The 25,187-nt window shown below is 46.5% G+C and overlaps 9 protein-coding genes across 13 annotated transcripts; 7 read left to right on the forward strand and 2 right to left on the reverse strand.

Annotated features, from left to right (window-relative positions):
- Positions 1-286: 286 nt before the first annotated feature.
- Positions 287-3,162, forward strand: LOC108036545 (phospholipase ABHD3). Of its 5 annotated transcripts, none has more exons than XM_044091935.2 (4): positions 287-742; positions 804-1,125; positions 1,390-1,561; positions 1,635-3,162. In XM_044091935.2, exons 2-4 carry the CDS (start codon positions 935-937, stop codon positions 2,844-2,846), a joined length of 1,575 nt encoding a protein of 524 aa, XP_043947870.1. In that variant the 5' UTR covers positions 287-742; positions 804-934; the 3' UTR covers positions 2,847-3,162. The 5 variants fall into 5 exon arrangements, with proteins under 5 accessions (XP_043947870.1, XP_016968261.1, XP_016968263.1 ...); XM_017112772.3 differs by having other exon boundaries at positions 287-508; XM_017112774.3 differs by lacking the exon at positions 804-1,125 and having other exon boundaries at positions 288-803.
- Positions 3,160-6,020, reverse strand: LOC108036547 (5'-AMP-activated protein kinase subunit beta-1). Its single transcript, XM_017112775.3, has 3 exons — positions 5,051-6,020; positions 3,569-3,799; positions 3,160-3,508 (listed from the first exon to the last, which is right to left on the reverse strand). The coding sequence occupies exons 1-3, from the start codon at positions 5,711-5,713 to the stop codon at positions 3,362-3,364; spliced, it is 1,041 nt and encodes a 346-aa protein (XP_016968264.3). The 5' UTR covers positions 5,714-6,020; the 3' UTR covers positions 3,160-3,361.
- Positions 6,021-7,512: 1,492 nt separating this feature from the next.
- On the forward strand, positions 7,513-10,203 carry LOC108036421 (uncharacterized). Its single transcript, XM_017112548.3, has 3 exons — positions 7,513-7,716; positions 8,439-8,757; positions 10,055-10,203. The coding sequence occupies exons 2-3, from the start codon at positions 8,522-8,524 to the stop codon at positions 10,065-10,067; spliced, it is 249 nt and encodes an 82-aa protein (XP_016968037.1). The 5' UTR covers positions 7,513-7,716; positions 8,439-8,521; the 3' UTR covers positions 10,068-10,203.
- Positions 10,204-10,313: 110 nt separating this feature from the next.
- LOC108036422 (uncharacterized) lies at positions 10,314-10,590 on the forward strand. Its single transcript, XM_017112549.2, has one exon. It carries the CDS (start codon positions 10,314-10,316, stop codon positions 10,476-10,478), a length of 165 nt encoding a protein of 54 aa, XP_016968038.1. The 3' UTR covers positions 10,479-10,590.
- Positions 10,591-10,773: 183 nt separating this feature from the next.
- Positions 10,774-12,592, reverse strand: LOC108036420 (charged multivesicular body protein 4c). Its single transcript, XM_017112547.3, has 4 exons — positions 12,300-12,592; positions 11,739-11,916; positions 11,394-11,680; positions 10,774-11,333 (listed from the first exon to the last, which is right to left on the reverse strand). Exons 1-4 carry the CDS (start codon positions 12,475-12,477, stop codon positions 11,293-11,295), a joined length of 684 nt encoding a protein of 227 aa, XP_016968036.1. The 5' UTR covers positions 12,478-12,592; the 3' UTR covers positions 10,774-11,292.
- Positions 12,593-12,648: 56 nt separating this feature from the next.
- On the forward strand, positions 12,649-13,890 carry LOC108036419 (pre-mRNA-splicing factor 38). The gene has a single exon (XM_017112546.3). The coding sequence runs from the start codon at positions 12,816-12,818 to the stop codon at positions 13,821-13,823; it is 1,008 nt and encodes a 335-aa protein (XP_016968035.1). The 5' UTR covers positions 12,649-12,815; the 3' UTR covers positions 13,824-13,890.
- A 108-nt stretch (positions 13,891-13,998) lies between these two features.
- Positions 13,999-17,235, forward strand: LOC108036417 (proton-coupled folate transporter). Its single transcript, XM_017112543.3, has 9 exons — positions 13,999-14,500; positions 14,561-14,673; positions 15,362-15,512; positions 15,576-15,759; positions 15,825-16,011; positions 16,072-16,207; positions 16,263-16,589; positions 16,655-16,811; positions 16,884-17,235. The coding sequence occupies exons 1-9, from the start codon at positions 14,290-14,292 to the stop codon at positions 16,945-16,947; spliced, it is 1,530 nt and encodes a 509-aa protein (XP_016968032.1). The 5' UTR covers positions 13,999-14,289; the 3' UTR covers positions 16,948-17,235.
- Positions 17,236-17,421: 186 nt separating this feature from the next.
- Positions 17,422-20,489, forward strand: LOC108036418 (proton-coupled folate transporter). The gene is made up of 9 exons (XM_017112545.3): positions 17,422-17,752; positions 17,817-17,929; positions 18,575-18,725; positions 18,783-18,966; positions 19,172-19,358; positions 19,417-19,552; positions 19,614-19,940; positions 19,997-20,153; positions 20,213-20,489. Exons 1-9 carry the CDS (start codon positions 17,575-17,577, stop codon positions 20,274-20,276), a joined length of 1,497 nt encoding a protein of 498 aa, XP_016968034.1. The 5' UTR covers positions 17,422-17,574; the 3' UTR covers positions 20,277-20,489.
- Positions 20,490-22,019: 1,530 nt separating this feature from the next.
- On the forward strand, positions 22,020-23,236 carry LOC108036188 (mucin-2-like). Its single transcript, XM_050887384.1, has 3 exons — positions 22,020-22,042; positions 22,146-22,587; positions 23,162-23,236. The coding sequence occupies exons 1-3, from the start codon at positions 22,020-22,022 to the stop codon at positions 23,234-23,236; spliced, it is 540 nt and encodes a 179-aa protein (XP_050743341.1).
- The last annotated feature ends 1,951 nt before the right edge of the window (positions 23,237-25,187 follow it).

Below are 25,187 nucleotides of genomic sequence, written 5' to 3' on the forward strand. Positions count from 1 at the left end.
CTTTGAGTCCAATAAAGCAAGTTAATCAATTCATTTATCCGTGTATATACACATAAGTTGGAGACTCACGGGTATACAACAATTTGAGAACAAATTATGAAATATTGCTTTGATAGAAATGGGGGGTGTGTTCCAAACAAAAATTAACATCTTTTTTCTAGAAAACTTAGCTTTTAAGTAGAGAATTTTGCTGAATTTGGTTACAAGTGTTTTTCTCAGTGTGGAGCATTTAGCCAAGTCTCGCACCACGCGGGCTTCCGTCCAGCCACTAGTTTGGTCACACTGCAGCTGCACCGTTAAGCGCGTTCCCCGATTGTGTTTATATTTTGGTAGTGTGCGCTCTGCATAGTTTGCATAGTTTTTCTTAGTTTCTTTGCATCCCAGTCGTTTTTTCAAGGTTCCCCTCTCGCCAGCCGCACAAAAAATGCATAATATTTTTTATAAGGTTACATAAGTGCGTGTAACCGAAGCAGCTTGCCTCTGAGAAGTTCCTGTACCCACTGGCCCAGTGAGCAATACCACACAGATATAGTCTCTTGGCACGGCAATTACCTGCACCCACTGACCTGGGCGAATCAATAGAACACCATTTCCCGCCCACCAACCACCACTCCCACCCATTGTTCAGCTCCTGCACGTGAGCAAGCCGAGGAGAAGTCCGAAACACCGGGGTCAACCCAATAATAACAGATACTATCGCTCTGCGGGCATAGTTTCGATTTGTGCCACAACCCAGTCACAGGTTTTTTGAAGTCACCTCGTCTAAATTTGTACTTATTCTCTTATTTCGCCCTCTTTTCAAGGTAAGCACCCATAAATTCTGGAAGCCAATACCAGGCAGCACAATTGGCAGAGCCCCCCGGACAGACCCTCGGTTTTAGCACAGCTCACAAACGCACACTACTAGCAATAGTCATTAGTTTAGAGTCTCGCCATGCTGTGCGCCATTGTCCGTGGTCCATCCACTGGCCACAAGTTGGCCCTGTGCCGCTCCGTGTCCGAGCTCCTTGGCCCGGTGCACGATGTCCGCTGCCTGTCCGGCGGAAGAGGCGTCCATCAGCGGCAGGGGCAGCGGCAGCAGCTGCCACAGCTCCAGCCCGGCCCAGCCCGTCGTCAAGATCTACTGTGAGTGAGCGATAAGCGCCCGTGAACGAGTGCTCGTAAAGTGTACCTGAACCCGTCCCGCCTGCACCCATTCGGGGCGTGTGCTGTCTGCCTTTGATACGGACGACCACTCGTTTAATCAGAGTCCATGTGCATACATTACCGCGCTGCGATTAGATATGCCTCCTCCTTGTACTTGTATTAGCCCGAAAAGGCCCATTCATACCGCTAGCAAGTCGCGCCGCTCTGTAATTCGTTTCATTTGTGGCTTGTTTGCTCTTTCAGCTCGCTTTCCCGGGCAGCGGAGAGCTCTAAATTATCAGTGCGAAACCTTCATTCGGATCACGACGCCATGTTCTACTCGATGTACGCCTACCTGTCCAATCTGCCACGCCTCCATGTCCTGGGCATGGCGCTGGTGGCCTATGTGGTCTATTACCTAATCCAGGTGGTCAAGGTGAGTGTGTAATTCAAGCGATTACATCACATCCGGGGCGTGACTAATCGACAAATTGGTTTTCTAATTACAGCGACCGATAATCGCCTGTTCGGAGGGGCCGTTCAAGCAGTATCTGATCCGCAAGGTGCCGACGCTGGAGAACAAGTACTGGCCTACTTTTTGGTGCGTGGAGAGTCGCGCCCAGACCGTCCTTGCGAGCCTGCTGCGCTCCAACAGTCTGCCGCACGTCAACTACCGCCGCGAGATCCTCTCGCTGAAGGATGGCGGCGAGGTGGCCCTGGACTGGATGGAGGAGGGCTGCGATGCCAGCTCACCCTGTATCCTCATCTTACCAGGCCTCACCGGCGAATCGCAGGCGGAGTACATTAAGTGCCTGGTTTTTGCCGCCCAGCAGGCTGGAATGCGTGTGGTGGTGTTCAACAACCGCGGACTCGGCGGCATAGAACTGAAGACGCCGCGCCTCTACTGCGCCGCCAACTGCGAGGATCTGTGCGAGGTCATTCAGCACGTGCGTCGCACTTTGCCCGCGCAGTGCAAGCTGGGAGCCACTGGCATCTCCATGGGTGGCTTGATTCTGGGAAACTATCTTGCCCGCAAAAGCGACGAGGCCAGGAGCTTTCTGTCGGCGGCCAAGATCATCTCGGTGCCCTGGGACGTGCACAAGGGGAGCGCCAGCATCGAGAAGCCGGTGATCAACAGCCTGCTGGGTCGCCACTTGGCCGGCAGTCTGTGCCGCACCTTGCGCAATAACCTGGGCATCTATAGGGACATTTACCAAAACTCTGATATTGATATCCAGCGCATCATGCGCTGCACGACCATCAAGGAGTTCGACGAACTGTTCACGGCCAAGCAGTTTGGCTATGCCCATGTGAATGACTACTACTCGGATGCCACGCTGCACAATAAGCTAGATCACATTTCGGTGCCGCTGCTCTGCCTGAGTGCCGCCGACGATCCGTTCCAGCCGCTGGATGCCATCCCCATCAAGGCGGCCAACCAGTGCACCCATGTGGCCATCGTGATCACTGCTCGTGGCGGACACATCGGCTTCTTGGAGGGCTGGTGGCCGTCCACCAAGGACCAGTACATGGGCCGCCTGTTCACCGAGTACTTCAGCAAGGCCTTGTACGACGAGGACGGCGAGTTCGAGCACACGGCCAACAAGATGCACGAGCGATTCCTGGCCAAGCAGACGGTGGCGCTGGCCTCCGCCCCACCCGTGCTGCTAGCCAAGAAGTTGGACACCGATCCGTTGGACCACAAGGTCAAGCTGATGTGAACGAACAAACACCTCTAGTCAGTGTTTGCCCAATTAGGATTTTCACTTAAATACATAGATATTCGAGAATGTATTCCAATAGATTTCCGTGAGCGAAGACTTTCGTACACATGTGATATGAAACGTTGATCAAAATTCAAAGTGTTGTTATACTGTAAGTCATCGAACAGGGAACCAAATTATCAGTCCATATGCATAGTGGCTTAGATTACTCTTAGACCGTGACATTAGTGACATATCAAGTTGAAATTGTAATAGGCTTTACGATTCGTAGTCGATCCATATACAAAATATATGACACAATGCAATAATCTTATATTTTTACAAGTTCCGTATATTTATAACTAATAAAAATACAACGCTTAATAACGAGAAAATAAAACACTTTCACTGCAGTACAGCATTACAGGGTAAATTTGACAAGCGAGACGTATTGGGCTTGGGGTATTCTCCGAATCGTTTAAAGGGCTCCGGGATTACCCCCTCCTACAGCTAAAATACCAATTGCGAAGTGCCTAAATGGGCTTGTAGAGCAGCGTGGTGACGTACTTCTTGCGATACCGATGCGTGGCGCTCAGGACCATGACGCCATCCTTGATCGACAGGGCGTACAAGTGGTTCAGCATCACGTGGTTCGGTTCCGGCAGGAGAGTGGGTTCGCACTGCGGTTAGAAAAGGCTAGCGTTAGAGAACCATTCACTTGATATACCAGGAATACCCACAGAGAGCGGCGTGTCCTTGTTGAGGATGACCTGCAGCAGGTGTGGCGGCAGAACGGGAGGGCCGGACACCTTCTCCCAGGGCTTCACCTGGGGCACCTCCTGAGAGTACTCCTTCTCCGCGTAGTTGGTCACGTTCTCGCTGTCTTTGGCCAGGGCCTGGAACACCTCGAAATCGGATTCCCGCACGGACACCAGGTTATTTCTGTGCCCGTCTTCGTTCTCGACGCTTTTCTGAAATTGCAAACCAATGAGTAATAATCAATTTATTGTAATTAAAGCTGGGTAAACAGAGGCGAGTGAAATAGTTGAGATGGCCCTTTGTTGCGCGCCATTAATGGGAGAATAGGAAATATAATAACTGGCAAAACCCTCGCTGTTGGATAGTGGTATTGGCGATAAAAACCAATTTGGGTTGAGTATTTTATGTATGTGTAATTGTGGGCGGTATCTGGTTACTTTCATTGCGGGTTTAATAAACTCTATGACATAAGAACATGTTGGCAAGGTTAATAGCCATGAGTATAGTATAAGTATATATAAATTCAAAGAAGGAATTGTTTTAAGTAAGTTTCATTGAAACTCACTCAGTAAAATGAAAGATATATGAAACCTTTGAGAGGTTAAGAGAGCAATACGATTTTGTGAAATATATAGTGTCCCTCCCTTCAGTTTAATAACATTTAGGTAAATAGTCTAGTGATATTTGCTATCGCGAATAATCAAGGTGCCATGTTTTTTGTGGGCAGTTTTCTTGAGTTTCGCTTACTAATGTGAATTTTTGTTAAAAGCTACGTAAGGCTTAAAATAAAGTAGGTGACTTGATATTTATTGATCTTTGTGAAAACCCTCTGGTGAAATAAGTTCTTTAAGTATATTGCCAACTAGCTAGTCTTGTATACCATCCTAAAATGTTTGCAGATACATGTTTGAAGCTAAACTATTGTCATAGTAAACGGACAGCGTGTCAAGAAAAGTACCTTATCAATTTCTTCCTTAATAAAGTTACATAATTGTATTAAATATGGTTGTTTTAATAAGATTAAGATATCATAGTCTTTTATCAATTTTTTCCTTAATAATATTATTATATTCTTCTAATATTTTATTTAGTATCATTGTTGGGATATAAGATTCCCACAAAAGTAGCTACATCTCGACGGATAAGCAATCTAAAGACAGGGTTTATCTCACAACCCTTCTACATCCCTAAAATCCACTAATCTACAGTTCTATTTGTTCTCTACAAAGCTCTATAACAGGGTTCCCCGAAAAATAGCTAAAGCTGAGTTCCCCGGATGAGCATCTCTGAGCCCAATTGAAATCCACTACTGATTACTGGGTACACTTCGTTTTGTTTACGATGTTGATTACACGACCCGCGGACGAAAATCGGTTACTGCGTCATTCGGGCGCCCGCCGAATCGTAAACACTGAAAACTGGAGGAGCCCGCTATATGCATATTGATTTTCCACCCAACTGACCAGCTTGGGATCGTGCTTCCACTCGCCGTCCACGCAGAACTTGTACTGATGGTCGCCCTCGGGCAGATCGATGATGGTGACAAAGTTCTGGTGGCTGCGCACCATGGTGATGGGCTTCCAGTTGGAGAAGGTGCCCGAGATGGTGACATTCTTGCCGCCGCCATCCCACCGCAGGACGGTGGGCAGTGCCGTCTTCCGGATGTCATCCTCCTCGCCGATTAATTGAGAGGCCGCCAGTTGCTCCGTGGCCGCCGCCTCCTCCTCCTCGTTGTTGTCCATGCTGCTGGAGTGTTCTCGGGGAACAGCTGATGTCGAGTCGTCGGCGACGGTGCCTCGTCTTGTGGATGATCCAGTTCCAGTTCCCGTGTAGTACGGGTCGTCGTCTTCTTGCGACGAGCCCTCGTTCAAGACTGCCGTATGTTTTTTGTCGAACGAGAAAGCTTGGCCTCCGCCGCCCCCTCCGCCGCCGCCCGCTGCCCCGCCCAGAGCCGATGCGCCAGCGGTTCCCCCCTGCAGCACCGCGCCGCCTCCTCCTCCGCCCACTCCCGCTCCCCCCGCCCCCACAGCCGACTCGCGGAAATGTGCGGGAGAGCTCGGAGTGGACAAGTCGGTCGACTTGTGGCGCTCGCGTTGCATGTGCACGCTGGAGCTGGCGTTGCCCATGCTTATTGCCGTTCTCGCTGGCTCTTCGGCAGGTCACGGCCCGAGCTTTGGCTTTGATATGGTGATGGTTTGGATTTGGTTTTGGGTTCGGGTTCCCTGGTCCCTTTGTTTTGGCACTTGGTTCCACCGAGAGCTACTTGGCACTGGCGTCACTCGCTACTCTAGGTCACAGCACGGGTCGCGGCTTGCAGTCTGTCGGTTTTGTTTGGCATTTAGTGCGCAGAAAACTGCATTATTTAATCATTTGTTTCGTTTCGTAGAAAAATGGCTAATTATAAACAATCGCTACTATCGATTGGCAGCGATAGCGCAATCAGGAAGTGCCATCGATAACGGCCATTGGGATTGGGTTCCAATTGGAAAGGCAAAGGAGTTATCGGCCGATAGCGCACACTGTGACGCCCTGGCTCTATCAGCCGTTGCAGCTATCGGAACTGCCACTCGTTTTGAATTTGCATTTTATCAAGGGAGAGGAATTTTGAAAATGTATATTTTAAAACCAATAAAAGTTGCTATTAAGGAAGCCTGTCCGTTTTGTAAAATTGTTCAAAATTTGATAATACCTTATTACCTAGAATTAATCAGTTCTTATCATTAATAAAAAACTAAGAGATTGCACCTATTAAATTGAGATATTTAAATGAATTGTTGACAGACAACGCTTATCACACAGCCTTTAATTGGGTCAATGAATCATAGAATTTATCTATTGATAGAAAAATTCAGCCGAATTCAGGGGTGACTAAAAACTCCAAGCAAAAATACTTTATCAGATTTACAAAAATAGAGTGGTAGCCCAGTCGCCTATCCCCTGTAAGTGCGTAAAAACAAGCATTACAACTGAGGAAAAGCGAGATTCCAAAGTCCACAGTAATCAACATGCAGCCGAGCAAAATAAAAAGGCAAGAGTAGAAAAAGACGAGGAAAGACTGAAACTGAAAAGCGAAACAAAGAGCAAGGGCGGAAGTTCGGCGGCAAGGCTGCTCTGTGATGAACCAGGTAGAACGCAAATGTAGCTGCCAAAACAGATGCAGCCAAAAACACAGACCCAGTGGACGGGAATCACTGAAAAGAAAAAGAAGCGGCGATCAAAACAAACTAGAAAAACCGCCTCGGAAAGTCAGGTACCAATACTAGAGCCCAGACGCTTTCCAGACGATGCCAACACCCAAAGACACTCACGAAAAATACACACTGCTACACCAAACATTTGTATACACTTGAAACAACTGAGGGATTTTGGAGAGTGCTTAGAAAAGTAATTTAGGCTCTTACATAATATTATTCCGATTTTAAAACTATAGTAATTTGATTCTGTTCTGAAAATAAAATTAAAGTCGTTTAAGCTTTCATAGAAACCTACACTAAATTCAGAAATTAAACTTCGATTATTTTCAAATTTTTTTTTTTAAATTTTGAGTCATTTCGGACAATTTTTATTTTCAATCTTTAGTAATTCATAGGCTCTGTTCACTCTTCTCCATACTTGTTTAATACTTTCATTGTTTTCAACATTTTTGAAAAATGTTTTTTTTGTACAAATTTTTAATATATCCGAAACACTACTGTAAAACTTTTCAGATTTAGATAATCGGCTTTGAAAATCCGACGACTTAACAATATTTTTCTATTCAACAATTTTTGGAAAACCGTTTTTCGAATAATTTTTTTCCGGTGCACCGATGGTGTTGGTATGGGTGCTGCGTGGTAGAGTGGAGACCCACACACCCACATTTAAAGTTGATTAAAACTAAAAACACTCGATGCCGAGGCGGCGCCGTGCCTTGTTTCGTTTTCAGTGCGATCGCAGACATTGTGCAAAACGGTTCACAGTTCTCTCCTCGCGACTGGAAGAGATCGTCTTGCTGTTTCTCCGTTTTTTGTGGGAGTGCACTGCGAGAAGTCGGAGAAACCGTGTCAAATCCATTGGAGTCCACAGCCCGCTGCAGAGCCACTCATTCTGATCGCGCAGCAAGTGGCAAGTGAGCGTCTGAGCACTTGAGGTAGGTCAGTGGGCGCTTTCTGGGCTGACCTTATGGGGGCCGCTTATCAGTCGCAGACCCACTTTGAATGCCACCCAAAACCGATGGGTTTTCAAGGGCCCATCTCCCCCTATCGTGCCACGTTCGACCGACTGACTAACCAACCAAATCGAACCCTAAACCGAACAACTTAACCATTTCCCATGGCTCCCGAGGGCGGCGCGTGTTTCCGCCTATTTCCCAGCGCATTATCAGGCTGATCGGTGAACTGCTCTGAACTGCTAATTGATAGCATGTATGAGGCAACACCTATGTACTCAGATGGGCATACTATGCCAACCGTCCTGAAACTACGCCGCACTTTCCACCTACTGGCTATTTTATCGAAGCCTGTTTGATCAGCCCAAGTACATCAAGTGGTGTTGCTTTACTTTCCATGTGCTATATACTCCTCCCCAGGCAGAACAAAGACCCCTCCACTCGGTGGAAACAAACAGAAAGAAACCCCAAGATGGCCACCCCACCTGGAGCAGATACGATAATAATAGATGTATACCAAGACCTTATCAATAACCGACTTGTTTTCCAAACTGCACCCCAAGTTAATTCAATTTTGATCGTTCGAGAGCCAAAAAAAGCCACATACCCACACTTGGAAACAACTAGGCGGGCACGAGCCCACCAAAAAACAAGATTTCGAGCATAATAAATAAATTTCGGTGTCTTCACATATATATTTTTAGCTTTATCAATTTCGGGCGTTTCTTCGGAGGCTCGACACATACACACAGCCAGTCGGAGCGAGATCCGCAGCGAGGGTCGCACCATGGATAGCGTCAAGTCGTTCTTCGCCGGCTCCGGCAGAGATGGCAGCCTCAGCGGCAACCAGCAGCCGAATGTACCGGGGTCCTCCATGGGGAGCCGCTGGGGTCGCAGCTGGAGCACCAGCTCCCAGCACACGGATCCCGAGCCAGGATCAGGAGCCTCCAACTCCTCGGCCAGCAAGAGCGGAAATCCCTGCGACGTGAAGCGCAAGGACAGTGATAACTACTTCTACATCATGTAAGTTGATTCTATTTTGAGAAGTATATTTCGAGTCCCTCTTTCGAGTAGCCAGATAAGATAGAATAATATTAGCTACTTGGCATCTATTATGTGTTCCTGTGGGTCAAAGTCCACTAGTTTTATAGGTATTATAGATCACAATATATATAGATTATATCGTCGTGTAGAACTTATTCAAAAAAATTTTTAAAATTATTAAGTATTAGATTGCAATACTGTTATTATCTATCATATTATTAATAAAGATTGAAATTGTAGCTTTAAAACACTTTCTTATAGTCGCTTCCTTCGGCTTCATAATATGCTGTTGCCTATAAAATATTATACTTCGAGTGTAATTTTGTTATCTGAAGGACCTAAGATTATACTTCCTATCAACATATTTTGATCTTAAGTTTTCGGGATTTCTTCTTGGTAAAATGGGTTACCCCTATGAGTCTTTATGTAGGAAGCATACAAGAAGTACACAAGTGGATAAGTGGATAGTTATGAAGTTCCAAGAGCGACCCTTCAACCTCTTTGTTGAACCACTGTTTTACGAGTAAACCTGCCTATCTATAATGGTATCTTTTCATTCCCTCATCTATTCTTCAAATTCTTCATATTTTTTACTCTTTTTGAGTAGTTTTTGTTTCCTGTTTATGGCTTTGTTTACTTGGTTGTGGGGGATAATTTGATTATCTGGCCACCGCCCTATCAGTCATTGCACACGGAAGCCCACAATAAGTGGTTGCAGTATTTTTGGACCCTGATAGCCGTGCAACGCCTGCAATTGTCGATTACAACAGGGGTTAAGCTCGATCAGGGTGATGGGTGCTTAATTAAATGCCAAGAGACCGTAGCCGAGCGATCTCTATGAACTGGCAAACCAGTTTGTGCGGTCATAGATTCGTAAGCTCACCTTGAACGGCCGAGTTTCGAGCGCTGTTTGGCCAAGCTGGCTCAAAGTTCTGAGCGAGATAGCCTGACATCTGGAGGGGATCTGGACTGGAACTGCATAACCAGTTAGGAATCAGTTGCGAGTCAACTGCCGCCGCGAACAGCTGAGAAAGTCCCCCGTTTAGAATGTGAGTGGTCGGGGATAGCCCCCAAAAATAACCAAGCTGGGCGTGGGCCTTGCCAGGTGCTGGCGGTATAAAGTGCGTGAGTCAGTGGAGCAGCTGGGCAGTAACCATTGGGCATTCCGACTCTCAGCACGCTGTAAGATCCGCAATCGCGTTTATAATTCCTTCGTTAACCGCCAGAAAACCACCACAACTGATGCAATACCATCTCGGGTTTCGTTTCGTTTTAGGTGGCGCGCTTGAAGATTACCAGACGAGTGTGGATCCGAGCATCAACCGGATGAGTCGCGATCCGTATCTTAAGTGACCTGCAGCTATACACGTATCTGTAATCCTATTGGGAACATCGGAGCGCCTTGTGCCCCGTCGCACCATCTCCATTGGCCGAGTCCGGTGTTTAGTGATACTAGTTATTTATTTACAATTATACACACTCATTTACCCCATACCTGTACGCACTGTCCGATCGATCCTCCCTCTGCCTCCTATATGGACGCCATCACCGTCTTGGGCTTGGTCTACTGGCTGATCTGCATGATTTTGTTCGGCCCGTTGATGTTCTTTGTCTGCGTTTATCTGCCCGAGGTTCCGGTGCGGTACGTGAAGAGTCTGAGGCAGCAGACCCGAGTGCCCTTCACCCTCCTCGACCGCTAACCAGCCGAGTCCGTGGTACATAGATTAAGCCAGCCATAGTTGAAATGATGATATTGATGTACAACCGATCGAATTGTAATAAAAGTCAACTCCAGATTGCATTAAAATTAAATGTGAAACGTGTTTCAAGCAAGGTAAGGGGATTTTATGGTTCTGAAGGTAAGCATTTCTAGACTTATTCACAATATAAATTCCCGATCTTTATGCTGACTAAAAGAGATAAGATATTTCTCTTCCCCTAGCGATAAGATTAAAAAATCAAATTTCTAAGCCTTACATCCGGTGTTCAAACACGTTTTTAATAAAATATTTTGGTTTATTATTTCTTTGCACCTCTCGCCTTTACCGAATTATCTGCAGTCGAGCGGCTTCTTACTTTTATTTATGTGAATCTTTCAATACAAAGCTAAGTCTGCGGAAATTTGAGTGCCACAAAACATATCGCTGTTTTATCAAAAAGCTACTATGCTGGTTGGAATATACGATCTGTTTTCAGTTGATGGCCAATCAGCGTTATTGAGACAAAATAAACAAGTGCATTTGCAAAAAATTATAAACATAAATGGTTTTCGATGCGGTTATCTGCGGTTGTTGACGCCTGGCCTGACTATGCTCTTTCGTTTATTTGTTAAATCACATTCCTACTTGATGTACCATTTGATAGATTGGATAGAATTTATGCCTCGCCTTCTCTCTTTCGCTTCGAACTAAAATTTTGGCTTAATTAATAGTAATGATTATTAATTAAAACAAAAACGTTTGGGTCGGGGGTGAATCTGCGGAACAGTGAGGAGATTTCGATAGCGCTTTTGATTTAGTTGGACCAGGATAGCAGCATCTTCATGTCTGGATCGTCTGTTAATGAATTTAGGGGATAGTTAACAAGGAGCCCTTAAGTACTGGAGGGTAACCCACCATCATCAGCAGCTGTAGCTGCCGTGGTAGCCGCCTTCTTCTTCTCCTTGGCCTTCTCGGGCAAGTCTTCTGTGGGCGCTTCGGGCAATGTGGGCGCCGGCTCGGGAATACCAATGATTTCCTTATCAAAGTTCTCCTGTTCCAGCTCATCGAGTTCCCGCTCGAGATCCTCGTCGTCGAGGTCGGCCCCGAAGGCCACTGGGTTGGAAATGGCATCGGAGATCTCCCGGGCCACGTCCTGCTGCTCGGCAATGTCGTCCATCATGTCGTGCACCTTGTCCACATCCCTGAAAGAAGATAAAAGTTACTATCTAGATCACTTGCGGCTGCTTAGCCATGACTCACATGTTCTGATGGGCTGTCTTGAGGGCATCCGCGGCATTCTTCATCGTGGTCAAGACGGCAGTGTTCGTGTTGGCGCTCTCCAAGGCCTCCCGCTGCATCTCGATGGTGGACAGTGTGCCATCGATCTGCTGCAGCTGCTTCTCCAGCCGCTTCTTCTTTTTGAGGGCTTGCAGGGCCACTAGAAAGGTGACAAGTGGAGGGATTAGAAGCTTGTTTAAACTATATTCTATATTCTACAGTGATATGGCCAATTTGCTATGCGTGGTTTCGAATTACTCTACTGCATGGCTTGTGTTTGTTTTGGGTATCAAAAGGAATGTTTATATTACGTTCTTAGCGATGTGCGGACACGTCCAGGCATCGAATGGTATGCGGGTGAGAAGGGCGAAGAAATACAGATTGTTTTATTGAGTTTTCTTTTTGCTGGCAGCATGGGGGACTACTGATTAACTGGAGAGACCTCTCGGCCGCAACAAAAACAAAGCAATGAGTCATTTCGCCCTGGCCCAGCCAAGTGGCCAACTGGAGCTCCAAGGACCTCGGGACAGGCTGCAGACATACCTCTTTTGTTTTTGGACGCATTCTTGCGGGCTATATTCAGCTCGTCCTCGATCTTGGCCTCCAGGAACTCCTGCTTCTTGATGAGCATGTTCTCCGTCTCGCGCAGCTTCTGTATCGCCTCGCCGGTGGTGGGGGCCACCTCCTTCTTGCCACCGAACATCTTCCCGAAGAAACTCATCCTAGCTGGTCTGCTTTTTCACCCGGAGTTAGCGAATAAGTAGATTTTTCCTGCAATTGCGTTTCTTGGTTGTCTGGGAGCTGTTGTTCGTATGCGTCACCCGATACCGATTGTCCGGTGCTATCGTTATCGTTATCGTGTTTGTGTATGCGGTTGGCAGGGTGGTTTATTTTGCAGGGTGGAGAGTTGGTCACTCTAACTGGAAACGCCGAAAAAATATAAATAAATCCTGTGCATCTGCACATTTTTACCTCCTGGCACTAAGAAAAGCCCCAGATTGTGGGACCAACTAGTCCCACGGCTCTTGCATTTGATAAGGACACGGGAATCTATCGACAATGGCCAACCGCACGGTGAAGGAGGCCAAAAACGTGCACGGCACCAATCCGCAGTACCTCATCGAGAAGATCATTCGCTCGAGGATCTACGACTCCAAGTACTGGAAGGAGCAGTGCTTCGCCCTCACGGCGGAACTGCTGGTGGACAAGGCCATGGAGCTGCGATTCGTAGGCGGCGTCTATGGCGGCAACATCAAGCCCACCCAGTTTCTCTGCCTCACGCTCAAGATGCTGCAAATCCAGCCGGAGAAGGACATCGTGGTGGAGTTCATCAAGAACGAGGAGTTTAAGTATGTGCGTGCCCTGGGAGCCTTCTACCTCCGGCTCACGGGCGCAGCTCTGGACTGCTACAAGTACCTGGAGCCCCTTTACATCGACAACCGCAAGCTGCGCCGCCAGAATCGCGCCGGCCAATTTGAGATAGTCTACATGGACGAGTACATAGACGAGCTGCTGCGCAACGACCGCGTCTGCGACATCATACTGCCCCGCATCCAGAAGCGCTCCATTCTGGAGGAGAACAACGAGATCGAGCCCAAGGTGTCGGTGCTGGACGAGGACTTGGACGACGAGGTGCCCAGCGACGAGGAGAAGGCAGACGATGCGAGCCGCCCCAAAGAGAACTCCTCAGTGCGGAGGCCGCGAAGAGCCCGCTCCAAGTCCAGGTCGCGCAGTCGGGAGCGCGAGCGGAGATCTGGCCAGGGAAACAATGCCCGCTCCCGGGACTACTACGACGAGCTGGAGGACTATGACCGCCAGCGAAACCGGGCGCGCAATCGGGACAACCAGAACGAGGACTACGAACGCCGGCAGACCAGTGGCCGTCAGGACCGGGAGAAGGAGCGCCAGGATCGGGACAGAATAAGAGAGCGGGACAGGAACGGGGACAGAGATCGCCGGGAAAGGGAGAGGGAGCGGGAACGGGAACGCGAACGCGACCGTGGACGTCATGATCAGCGGGAGCGGGAACGGGATTCACGTGGAGAACGCGAGCGGCGACGCTACTAAAATTAAGTTCAAATTGAATTAAACGACCAGTAAAAATATGAAAAAAAAACGCAACGGCTGGTTTCAATTTGCAGCAAGTTGGCATCCCCGGGATTTAGAATCGAAAATCGAAACGAAAACAATAACAAAGAAGAAGCAGCACTATCAGCTGTTGCTGCCTTTAGAAAGTTTTAAGTAACTACCATTAATTGTGAGATAACCTAGTCCAGTGTATTGGTTTAAATAATGCATGTAACCACAGCAGTGCTTTAGCCAACGATAAATCCACGGTAATCACCACTAAAAAGGCAGCTGCAGCTTCAGTATCTCGAAAACCGCCGTCGCGCTTGGAGGTCTCTATCAGAGAAACTGCGTTCCGCATTCTGGTGAATGAATTGCTAATTTTATTATCTACGGAAGTCTGGTGGAAGGCAGTCGGATCCCCAAGTTCCGCGAGAGATAGCTACCGAGCCGGGAACTGCCCAGAATGCCCCGCTCCGATACCGAGGCCCTGGTGGCCGATGTGGAGACTGGAGAAGATTCGGCGCCACGTATTCTGGACGCCTCTTCTGCGGTGGCCGGTGACCAGGAGCAGGTGGACCCGCCTCCAGTTCCGCCGCCTCATGACTACAACAGCTACCGCTGGTTCATCCTGGAGCCCGCAGTTTTTCTCATCTTCTTCGCTAGATACTTAATCGGTGAGCGGGGAGAATCTCTGATTGGGTGCATCATTCAATTAACTTGTTACTCTGTTTCAGGGGCGGTTTATCAAAATCAAATCCTCTACCAGACCTGCGTCACCATCGAGAAATTCAATGCCACGCAATGTGAGCCGTTGCTGGGCATCGATCGCGGATCGGCCGCGGATAAAGTGAGTGTATAATTTCGACCTACAGTCATATATTATACTATACATTATGGTATCTGTACTTGCTGTTGCTGTGTCTCGTGTCTGGTTTTAGCTTTAAAAGTTTTTATCTTTGTTTTTGCTGCTTTGCAGGGCGTTACGGGGTAGAAATATATATATACTAGCGATCGGAACAAAAAACACAGGGAAGAATAGAAGCTTTTTTAACGATATACTTAATAATTATTTATTTGTTCGCGGAACAACTATTTCCCATTTAAAGCATATAAAAAAAGTTATCTATATTTTTTTTATAATAGTTAAATTCCTATTACTATAACCCCTATTGTAAAGTTCATAGTATTTTCTTCGCTGCGGTTAATGCATTGTTCAAAGACGTGACCCACTTATGGATTGTATATCAGCATCCGACGTGACAAAGCAAAATCACTTTTAGCAAATCGGTTTAATCTAATGCAACATTTCCATTGTTTCGAGCTTAGAGATAAAGCATTTAGCACGGCATTCAAACCTTATCAGCCCCCAATACTGAAGTAAACAAAATCCTTTGTGACTAAATGTTTAGGTAGTATCGAACTCTAGCAAAGCTTTAAAATTATAAATATATCTGTAAGTATGTAGGTACTTGTTGACTCATGATAAACGTGAGCCGCAGTTGTGCTTTGTTCTAAAGTGAACTTCTGTTTTTCAGGAAGTCGAGGTGATAGTACAGACCTATTCGGCGAATATCATGATGACAACCTCATTGCTCGAGAGCATAATACCAGCCTTTGCGAGTCTGTTTCTGGGACCCTGGTCCGACAAGTTCGGCAGGCGACCCATCCTGCTGACCACTTTTACGGGTTGGTTATAACCATTTCGATCTGTTAACATACACATACTAATTACATTTAATTTCCCTAAAGGTTACCTCTCTGGCGCTCTCATACTGATAGTTATTACCTATATAACCAGATCCACAAACATTAGCCCTTGGTGGTTCCTTCTATCCTCTGTACCTTCGGTCTTGAGCGGTGGAACTTGCGCTTTGATCACGGGAATCTATTGCTACATATCCGATGTGGCCAAGGAGCGAAAGAAGGCTTTAAGGCGAGTGGGGCATCTCTGATTGAAATCTTGACAAAATAACTATATTTCTTTTGTTCTTCCTTTAGAATGGTTCTCAATGAGGCCTCCCTGTGCGCTGGCATGATGGTGGGTAATGTGGCCAGTGGATACATCTATGCCGCTACGAATGCCTTAGTTCTTTTCTCCATAGCTGGATGCCTGATGATGCTTGCCCTGATGTATGTCTTTTTGTTTGTGCCAGAGAGCCTAAACCCCGCCGATATACACACGGGAGTAAGTCATTTCATTGGAAAACAGAAAATGTCAAGCTGACTCCTTGTTGCCCATTCACAGTCGCGTATCCGTGAGTTCTTCCGTTTTGATTTGGTCAAGGATTTGATTCGCACCTGCTTCAAAAGGCGACCCAACTTTGATCGCGCCATCATCTGGCTTACTATGATTGCCCTGACGATAGCCATCTTCGATATGGGTAACTGAAGTCAAACTAGATCTCTGGCAAAAAACTAATACAATAATGCTCACAGAGGGCGAGGGCACTGTCAACTACATGTTCATGCAGGATCAGTTCAACTGGACCATCAAGGACTTCAGCCTGTTCAACGCATCCCGCATTGTGATCCAGATTATTGGCAGCATCGTCGGCATGGTGGTACTGCGAAGGTTCCTGAAGATGTCCATCGTGACAATGGCCATGCTTTCGCTGGCCTGCTGCGTCCTGGAGAGCACGGTGCGAGCCACGGCAGTCTACTGGCAGGAGATGTACCTGGGCATGACACTGGGAATGATGCGGGGCGTCATGGGCCCCATGTGCCGTGCGATTCTGTCGCACGTTGCGCCCGCCACGGAAGTGGGTGAGTGGATCTTAGTAAATATAGAAGCGAGTGCGACTTATCTAAAGAATACCCCCACAATTTAGGCAAGATTTTCGCTCTGACCACGTCCATGGAATCGGTGTCGCCACTCGGAGCTGCTCCTCTGTACACAACCGTCTACAAAGCAACGTTGGAATTCTACCCCGGAGCTTTCAACTTCATCAGCGCCGTTCTATACTTTGTTTGCTACATTCTGATAGCGTAAGTACTTACTAGCCTAGAAAATCAAGGATTTTAGATACTCATATCCAATACTTACTATTTAAATTATAGTGTGATTTTCGGAATCCAGAAGTCGATGGGCAGCAGCAGTATCTACCAGGCTATTGGCAGTTAGCCAGCCACCCCGCGCTCCGATTTAGCTGAATGTATCTCATAAGTTAAGTTCCTCCTGCAAGTGCTGGGAAAGAGCTCTCATTTTCGACGATTAGCCACTATTTTTGTAAATTAATCTAGTGTTTGTACTCCTTGTATTTGTGCAAGTATTATTATGAGTTTTATTCGTATGCATGTATGTATCTGATATCTGGACTGTGTTTCGCATGTGCAAACATTGTAAAGTTAAGATGAAAAGATTCAACTGTTTTCAGTTTTTAACGAGACAATAAAATGTAAATAAACCGAATATCCCGTATCGAATAGCATAAATCAGATAGTGGGGCGGAATGGGAGCTTTCTTGGGGTGGTGAGCGGTGCGAGCGGGCCGAGATAGGGCGCAGCAAACGGTTTGGTGTGCTCAAATTGGCAATCGCTCGCTTGTTTGTTTACGTCGTCAATTTCAGCTGCTCCCAGCGTTTAGTGCGGCACTCGAGTTCGGCGCGCGCGGAGGTTAACCAGAGTTCCCGCTACGATATATCGCTTGGCCGTATGAATCGCTAATTCCTTTGTCTACGCGATAATTGCAGCGATCACTTTGTTAGAAAGACTGGGTGTGCGATAAGGCCGTGACCTTCGCCTCAGCAGAATGCCGCGGGATGACGAGGAGCCCATCATTGGCAGTGACGATGAGGCTCTGGAAACCGGAGTGATAGCCCCACCCACCAGTCGTTTTTTCGGCAGCTCAGCCAGCTGGCTAAAACGACCCCGCTCGCTGATCCTAGAGCCCGCCGTGTTTCTGGCGTTCTTTGGCAGATTCCTGACAGGTTTGTATAGGCTCTGCCTTCGCAGTGGGCGTCTATAGATTGAATTCCACTCCCCCACCACCAGATGCCGTCTATCAGAACCAGATTCTCTACCAAACCTGCGTCACGGTCATGGAATACAATGCAACCGAGTGCGAGCCATTTCTCGGCACGGATCGTGCCTCCGCTGAGGTTAAGGTAAGTTGTAAAGCAATACTAAGCGCAACAGGGCGTATACGTATTCGTATCCAATAATATGTGCGATTTCACGATTCCAGACGAGCACAGCCAGGTGAAAATTACATAAATTACACGGGTGTATTGGGAATTTATTGGCAGTTAATTGTATTTCAATTAGCAGTAATTGCTGCGAAAAGAAAAGGAGAGGCACTTACTTTTGATAAATGAATATTTTTTTATTTTTCTTAGATTTGGTAAACTATTTTTTGTACATTGTATACATGGTTTGTTTTATTTTAAACTGCTTATCAACATAAACTAATACGTTTGTGTATAGTGACGATACCTTTTTTTTTAGCACATTTGAAATAAAGTTTTTAAAGGTTCCCTTAGCTATCTCCTTTTCCATGATCGCCGCACCTGTTGCTGCTTATCAGTTGACCGACACAAAAGTAAACCCGAATTGTTTATGACTAATAGATCGTCTTATCACCAAAAGTTATCGAGGCAAATCGGTTATGATATTTTGACATGCATGTGTGCAGATAGTTAAGCCGGCCAGAAACCCCTGCCGCATGGTGAGTCATAGAAACGTGACGACCCAAACTCCGGCTTATCAGTACCGTCAAGAATCCCCTATCAAACAGAGTTCCCATTTTGCAGAAGATCGAGGGGCAAGTTCAGGAGTATGCCTCCACCATCACGATGATAAGCTCGATGCTCGAGAGCACCGTGCCCGCCATAGTGAGTCTCTTCCTGGGACCCTGGTCGGATAAGTTCGGCAGAAGGCCCATCCTGCTGTCCACATTCACAGGTGAGGGGGAGTATTATATGGACCCCTAATCTATCTGATGCATATATATCTTTTTAGGCTACTTGGTCAGTGCCATTATCTTGATAGTGCTTACCCAGATAACGGCGGCTACCAACATCAGCCCCTGGTGGTTCCTGTTGTCCTCCACGCCCTCGGTCTTCAGCGGGGGCACTTGCGCCCTCATCACCATCTTGTACTGCCATGTTTCCGATGTGGCCACCGAGGATAAGCGTGCTATGAGGTAGGTAAAAAGTTAATAATATATAGTAGATAGCGTACTAAGACGTAAAATCTAGTTGTAAGACTTTTTAAAATAGAGTCCTAGAAAATGCTATTTAAAGCTAGTATTATTGTTGTTAGACTGAATGTAGTTTATTTAAAAGATTTTTTTTTGAGTCAACTGATAGAACCATTATCCATTATTAACTCTAATCTCCCTTAATCAGAATGGTGACCATGGAAGCTGCCCTAGGGCTGGGTATGATGGCTGGCGGAGTGGCCAGCGGTTACATCTATGCCGCCACCGGAGCGTCCACCCTCTTCATCTTGGTGGGCTCCATCATCTCCATAGCGCTTATCTACGTCTACTTCTTTGTGCCAGAGAGTCTCAAGTCTGAAGATTTGCAAACTGGGGTAAGTCTACACATCGACTTTATCTCGACCGTTGCTAAATGATGTAATTTTTCCTCAGTCCCGCATTCGAGAGTTCTTCCGCCTGGATCTGGTGAAGGTTCTTGTGAAGACCTGCATTAGAAAACGCGAGAACTACGATAGGGCTATCATCTGGTTTGTCATGATGTCGCTGACCTTGTGCGTTTTCGCTATGGGTGAGTTGCGCCTGTAACAACTAGCCTCGGACCAGGATCTAATACCCTTTCGACGCTTCAGAGGGCGAGAACACGGTGAACTACATGTTCATGCGGAAGCAGTTCGACTACACAGTCCAGGACTATAGTGTCTTCAATGCGGCGAGGGTCGTCATCCAAGTGGTGGGCAGCACCATCGCCATGATCCTGTTGCGCCGTCTTCTGGGAGTGTCCACCATCATGATGACGCTCCTGGCCTTCGCCTGCTGCGTCCTCGAGAGCACGGTCAGGGCCACGGCCGTATATGGCAGCGAGATGTACCTGGCCCTGATCCTGGGCATGATGCGCGGAGTTATGTCGCCCATGAGCAAGGCCATCCTTTCGCACGTGACGCCCAGCTCGGAATTGGGTGGGTCGGAGGTGGTTTCGAAAGGCCTAGAAAATTACTAATCCATTCCTTCTCAGGTAAAATCTTCTCCCTAACCACTTCGCTGCAGTCCATCTCCCCCCTGGGAGCTGCCCCTCTTTATACGGCTGTTTACCAGGCCACAGTTAATTTTTATCCCGGCATCTTCAATTTCATCAGCGTGGCACTGTACTTCATGTGCTACTGCATGTCGGCGTAAGTTCCGAATGATACCTCAGAATACTTTCTGATATTAAGAAAACATTCCATTGCAGAGCGGTCTTTGGCATTCAAAAATCCATGGGTAGCGATAGTGCCTACCAGGCCATCGGAAGCTGATCTATTTACAAACCTAGCCAATCATAAGCCAGTGTATCAATAAGTTTTTAGTTCTTTTAAAAGTATTATTTTAAATATTTTGTATACCAATTAAGCTCAGCCAAGTAACATGTAAATATGTAGCTTTAGGATAGGTCTTATAATCATACCTCCCAACATATACCAAAGAACAAGTGAAAATAAATTGTACAGATTGTTCTTTCATTAAATGGATGTCCATGTACAGTTTCACTGTTTATCTATACAAAATATACAATAAAAAAGTTTTATAGGAGTGAGAAAAAAAATTAAATGAGAAATTGAAATTCCATTTCAAGTTCTTCAAACCTTGTAAAAACAATATGAGAAATGTTGATAGGAATTCAATACTTCGGCCTTACTGGGAAAATATATATTTATTCGAAAAATAACTTCGGAATGAATAGAAAAGAAATACAGTTAAGCTTGACTAAATCGAACACCCAGCAACAAATAAAAAATTAAATAAATATTTTTGATGGTGAGACAGTCGCGACATTTGATATTCGTTTGGGTACTATATCCCTCACATAAGGTTTCTACCAAAATGTATTATTAAAAGATATTCCGGTTGTAGTACTCCTTTTTCTCGTACTTATGATTTATACTACCCTCAAAACTTTATTCTCTTCGAGATTAAAATCTTCGAGCTATGGTAGTTTCACTGTATATGTACGAGTATATATGCATATCCAGATCCCCAATCTCATAATCTAACTTCCGCCATCGAACATATTTTTATAAAGTTATACAAAGGGGATTGAGACGAGTTCAGCTCATTCGTTATCGAGCTTTCGAATGTTAAACATTCCGCGATGGCCTTCGCTACTTTCCAAACTTTTTGGGTTCTGACAATTCTTACTCTTCAAAACTATGGACCAACAACCGGAAATAAATGTGTAGAACCCGTATTTTTGGCCAATGGCAATGCAAAAATTGAGAATGGTATCCTAAAATTCATATGCGATCCCGGATTCACCCTGCAAGGAAACAAAACCGGTGACTGCAAAAGAAAATATCCGAAAGGAGAACCACGATTCTGTGCCAGTGAGTAGAATTTAAAATAACTTTCAATTGTTTAGTTATACAATAGAAAGTCAATTGATTTTTACCTTTTCATTTTTAACCATACACACAATTCCGAGTTTTATGTTTAATGACTTCGTAAAACTGTATTTAAAAAGCTTGCTGAAAGCAGATCAATTCAAAAATTTATAGCAAGCAGCGATTCGATTTATTTCCTAATTTCTAGAGGCTGGTTGCAAGAAAATTGAGAGAGCGCCACCCGATAACATTGGCGTCGGCGACTTAAAGTCGAATATCACCTGCGGGAAAGGGTTTGACCTTTACGGAAGTCGGGTTACTTACTGCAATGGAACGGATTGGTTTCCTGAATTGGGAACATGTCGTAAAATCTACCACTCGTGCGGCTTCGAGAAAACGGACATGTGTGGTTGGAAGGAGCCTAAAACCCAGGACCAGTTATGGAAAAGGATCAGCGCTTCCAGCCGGGATCACACTCTCCAGAGTATGAGAAAAGGACACTTTATTCGCATGGAAATGGACAGCAGTCTCTCCGGGGCCAAGCACTTTTTATCCCCCCCCATTCCGAAGAGGCTTACCTTGGGAAACCCTTTGTGCTTTCAGTTTAAAATTTTTTTGTCTGGTTCAGATGTCAAAGACTTGGTGGTATCAACGAAACCAGAATCAATAGCAATCGAAGACATGTTGAAGAATTTTGGAAAACAGTAAGTTTCCTAGATCTGACTTGTTTATTATCCATAACAAGAAATTCAATTACGTATACATTAACACATGTTACTTTTTTTATTTTTCAAACACCCATCTTAGCTCAACCAAATTCTACCCGTCGGGCAATCGAGACTCCCAGTGGGTTTGGCATTCGGTCCCCATCGACGAAGTGGAGAACTTCCAGGTGGTTTTCACAGTCACGGACCCTGCATCGCCACGTGGAGACATTGTCATTGACGATGTAAAATTGATGAATGGAACATGTAGAGACAGCTCAGATCAAAATATCCCCTACTTTTTAGTAACGCCGACTACCACTTACGAAGCCGCCGAGCCACCTACGACCACCCGAAACACCACCGAGACTTTCGTACCGTCGACGAACACTAACAAAACCACCCAGTCTTTCGAGCCTACTACAACAAATAAAAACATGAGCACTAACAAAACCACCGAATTTTCCGTACCGTCGACGAACACTAACGAAACCACCGAATCTTCCGTACCGTCGACGAACACTAACGAAACCACCGAATCTTCTGTACCACCGACGAACACTAACGAAACCACCGAATCTTCCGTGCCATCGACGAACACTAACGAAACCACCGAATCTTTCGTACCGTCGACGAACACTAACGAAACCACCAAATCTTTCGTACCGTCGACGAACACCAACGAAACCACCGAATCTTCCGTACCGTCGACGAACACTAACGAAACCACCGAATCTTCTGTACCACCGACGAACACTAACAAAACCACCCAGTCTTTCGAGCCTACTACAACAAATAAAAACATGAGCACTAACAAAACCACCGAATCTTCCGTACCGTCGACGAACACTAACGAAACCACCGAATCTTCCGTACCGTGGACGAACACTAACGAAACCACCGAATCTTTCGTACCGTGGACGAACAGAAACGAAACCACCGAACCTTCTGAGCCACTGATAACCACTAAATACTCCACCGAATCTTTCGTACCGTGGACGAACACTAACGAAACCACCGAATCTTTCGTACCGTGGACGAACAGTAACGAAAGCACCGAATCTTCCGTACCGTCGACGGACACAAATGAAACCACCGAATCTACCGTACCGTCGACAGACACTAATGAAACCACCGAATCTTCCGTACCGTCGACGAATACTAATGAATCCACCGAATCTTCCGTACCGTTGACGGACACTAATGAAACTACCGAATCTTCCGAGTCACCGACAACCTCTAAAGATACCAACGAATATTCCGTACCGTGGACGAACACTAATGAAACCAACGAATCTTCCGTACCGTGGACGAGCAGTAACGAAACCACCGAATCTTCCGTACCGTCGACGGACACTAATGAAACTACCGAATCTTCCGAGTCACCGACAACCTCTAAAGATACCAACGAATATTCCGTACCGTGGACGAACACTAACGAAACCACCCAATCTTCCGTGCCGTCGACGAACACTAACGAAACCACCGAATCATCTGTACCGTCGACAAACGTACCGTGGACGAACACTAACGAAACCACCGAATCTTCCATACCGTCGACGGACACTAATAAAACCACCGAATCTTCCGTACCGTCGACGGACACTAATGAAACCAACGAATCTTCCGTACCGTGGACGAGCAGTAACGAAACCACCGAATCTTCCGTACCGTCGACGAACACTAACGAAATCAACGAAGCTTCCGTACCGTGGACGAGCACTAACGAAACCACCGAATCTTCTGTACCACCGACGAACACTAACGAAACCACCGAATCTTCCGTGCCATCGACGAACACTAACGAAACCACCGAATCTTTCGTACCGTCGACGAACACTAACGAAACCAACGAATCTTCCGTACCGTGGACGAGCAGTAACGAAACCACCGAATCTTCCGTACCGTCGACGAACATTAACGAAACCAACGAATCTTCCGTACCGTCGACGAACACTAACGAAACCAACGAATCTTCCGTACCGTGGACGAGCAGTAACGAAACCACCGAATCTTCCGTACCGTCGACGAACATTAACGAAACCAACGAATCTTCCGTACCGTGGACGAGCAGTAACGAAACCACCGAATCTTCCGTACCGTCGACGAACACTAACGAAACCAACGAATCTTCCGTACCGTGGACGAACACTAACGAAACCACAGAATCTTACGTACCGTCGACGAACACTAACGAAATCAACGAATCTTCCGTACCGTGGACGAGCAGTAACGAAACCACCGAATCTTCCGTACCGTCGACGAACACTAACGAAATCAACGAATCTTCCGTACCGTGGACGAGCAGTAACGAAACCACCGAATCTTCTGTACCACCGACGAACACTAACGAAACCACCGAATCTTCCGTGCCATCGACGAACACTAACGAATCTTCCGTACCGTCGACGAACACTAACGAAACCAACGAATCTTCCGTACCGTGGACGAGCAGTAACGAAACCACCGAATCTTCCGTACCGTCGACGAACACTAACGAAACCAACGAATCTTCCGTACCGTGGACGAGCAGTAACGAAACCACCGAATCTTCCGTACCGTCGACGAACACTAACGAAACCAACGAATCTTCCGTACCGTGGACGAACACTAACGAAACCACCGAATCTTACGTACCGTCGACGAACACTAACGAAATCAACGAATCTTCCGTACCGTGGACGAGCAGTAACGAAACCACCGAATCTTCCGTACCGTCGACGAACACTAACGAAACCAACAAATCTTCCGTACCGTGGACGAGCAGTAACGAAACCACCGAATCTTCCGTACCGTCGACGGACACTAATGAAACCAACGAATCTTCCGTACCGTCGACGTACACTAATAAAACCACCAAATCTTCCGTACCGTGGACGAACACTAACGAAACCACCGAATCTTCCGTACCGTCGACGAACACTAACGAAACCAACGAATCTTCCGTACCGTGGACGAGCAGTAACGAAACCACCGAATCTTCCGTACCGTCGACGAACACTAACGAAACCAACGAATCTTCCGTACCGTGGACGAACACTAACGAAACCACAGAATCTTACGTACCGTCGACGAACACTAACGAAATCAACGAAGCTTCCGTACCGTGGACGAGCAGTAACGAAACCACCGAATCTTCTGTACC

The sequence above is a fragment of the Drosophila biarmipes genome, chromosome 2R (assembly GCF_025231255.1).
Source record: "Drosophila biarmipes strain raj3 chromosome 2R, RU_DBia_V1.1, whole genome shotgun sequence".
In the NCBI taxonomy this organism is placed as follows: Eukaryota; Metazoa; Arthropoda; class Insecta; order Diptera; family Drosophilidae; genus Drosophila; species Drosophila biarmipes.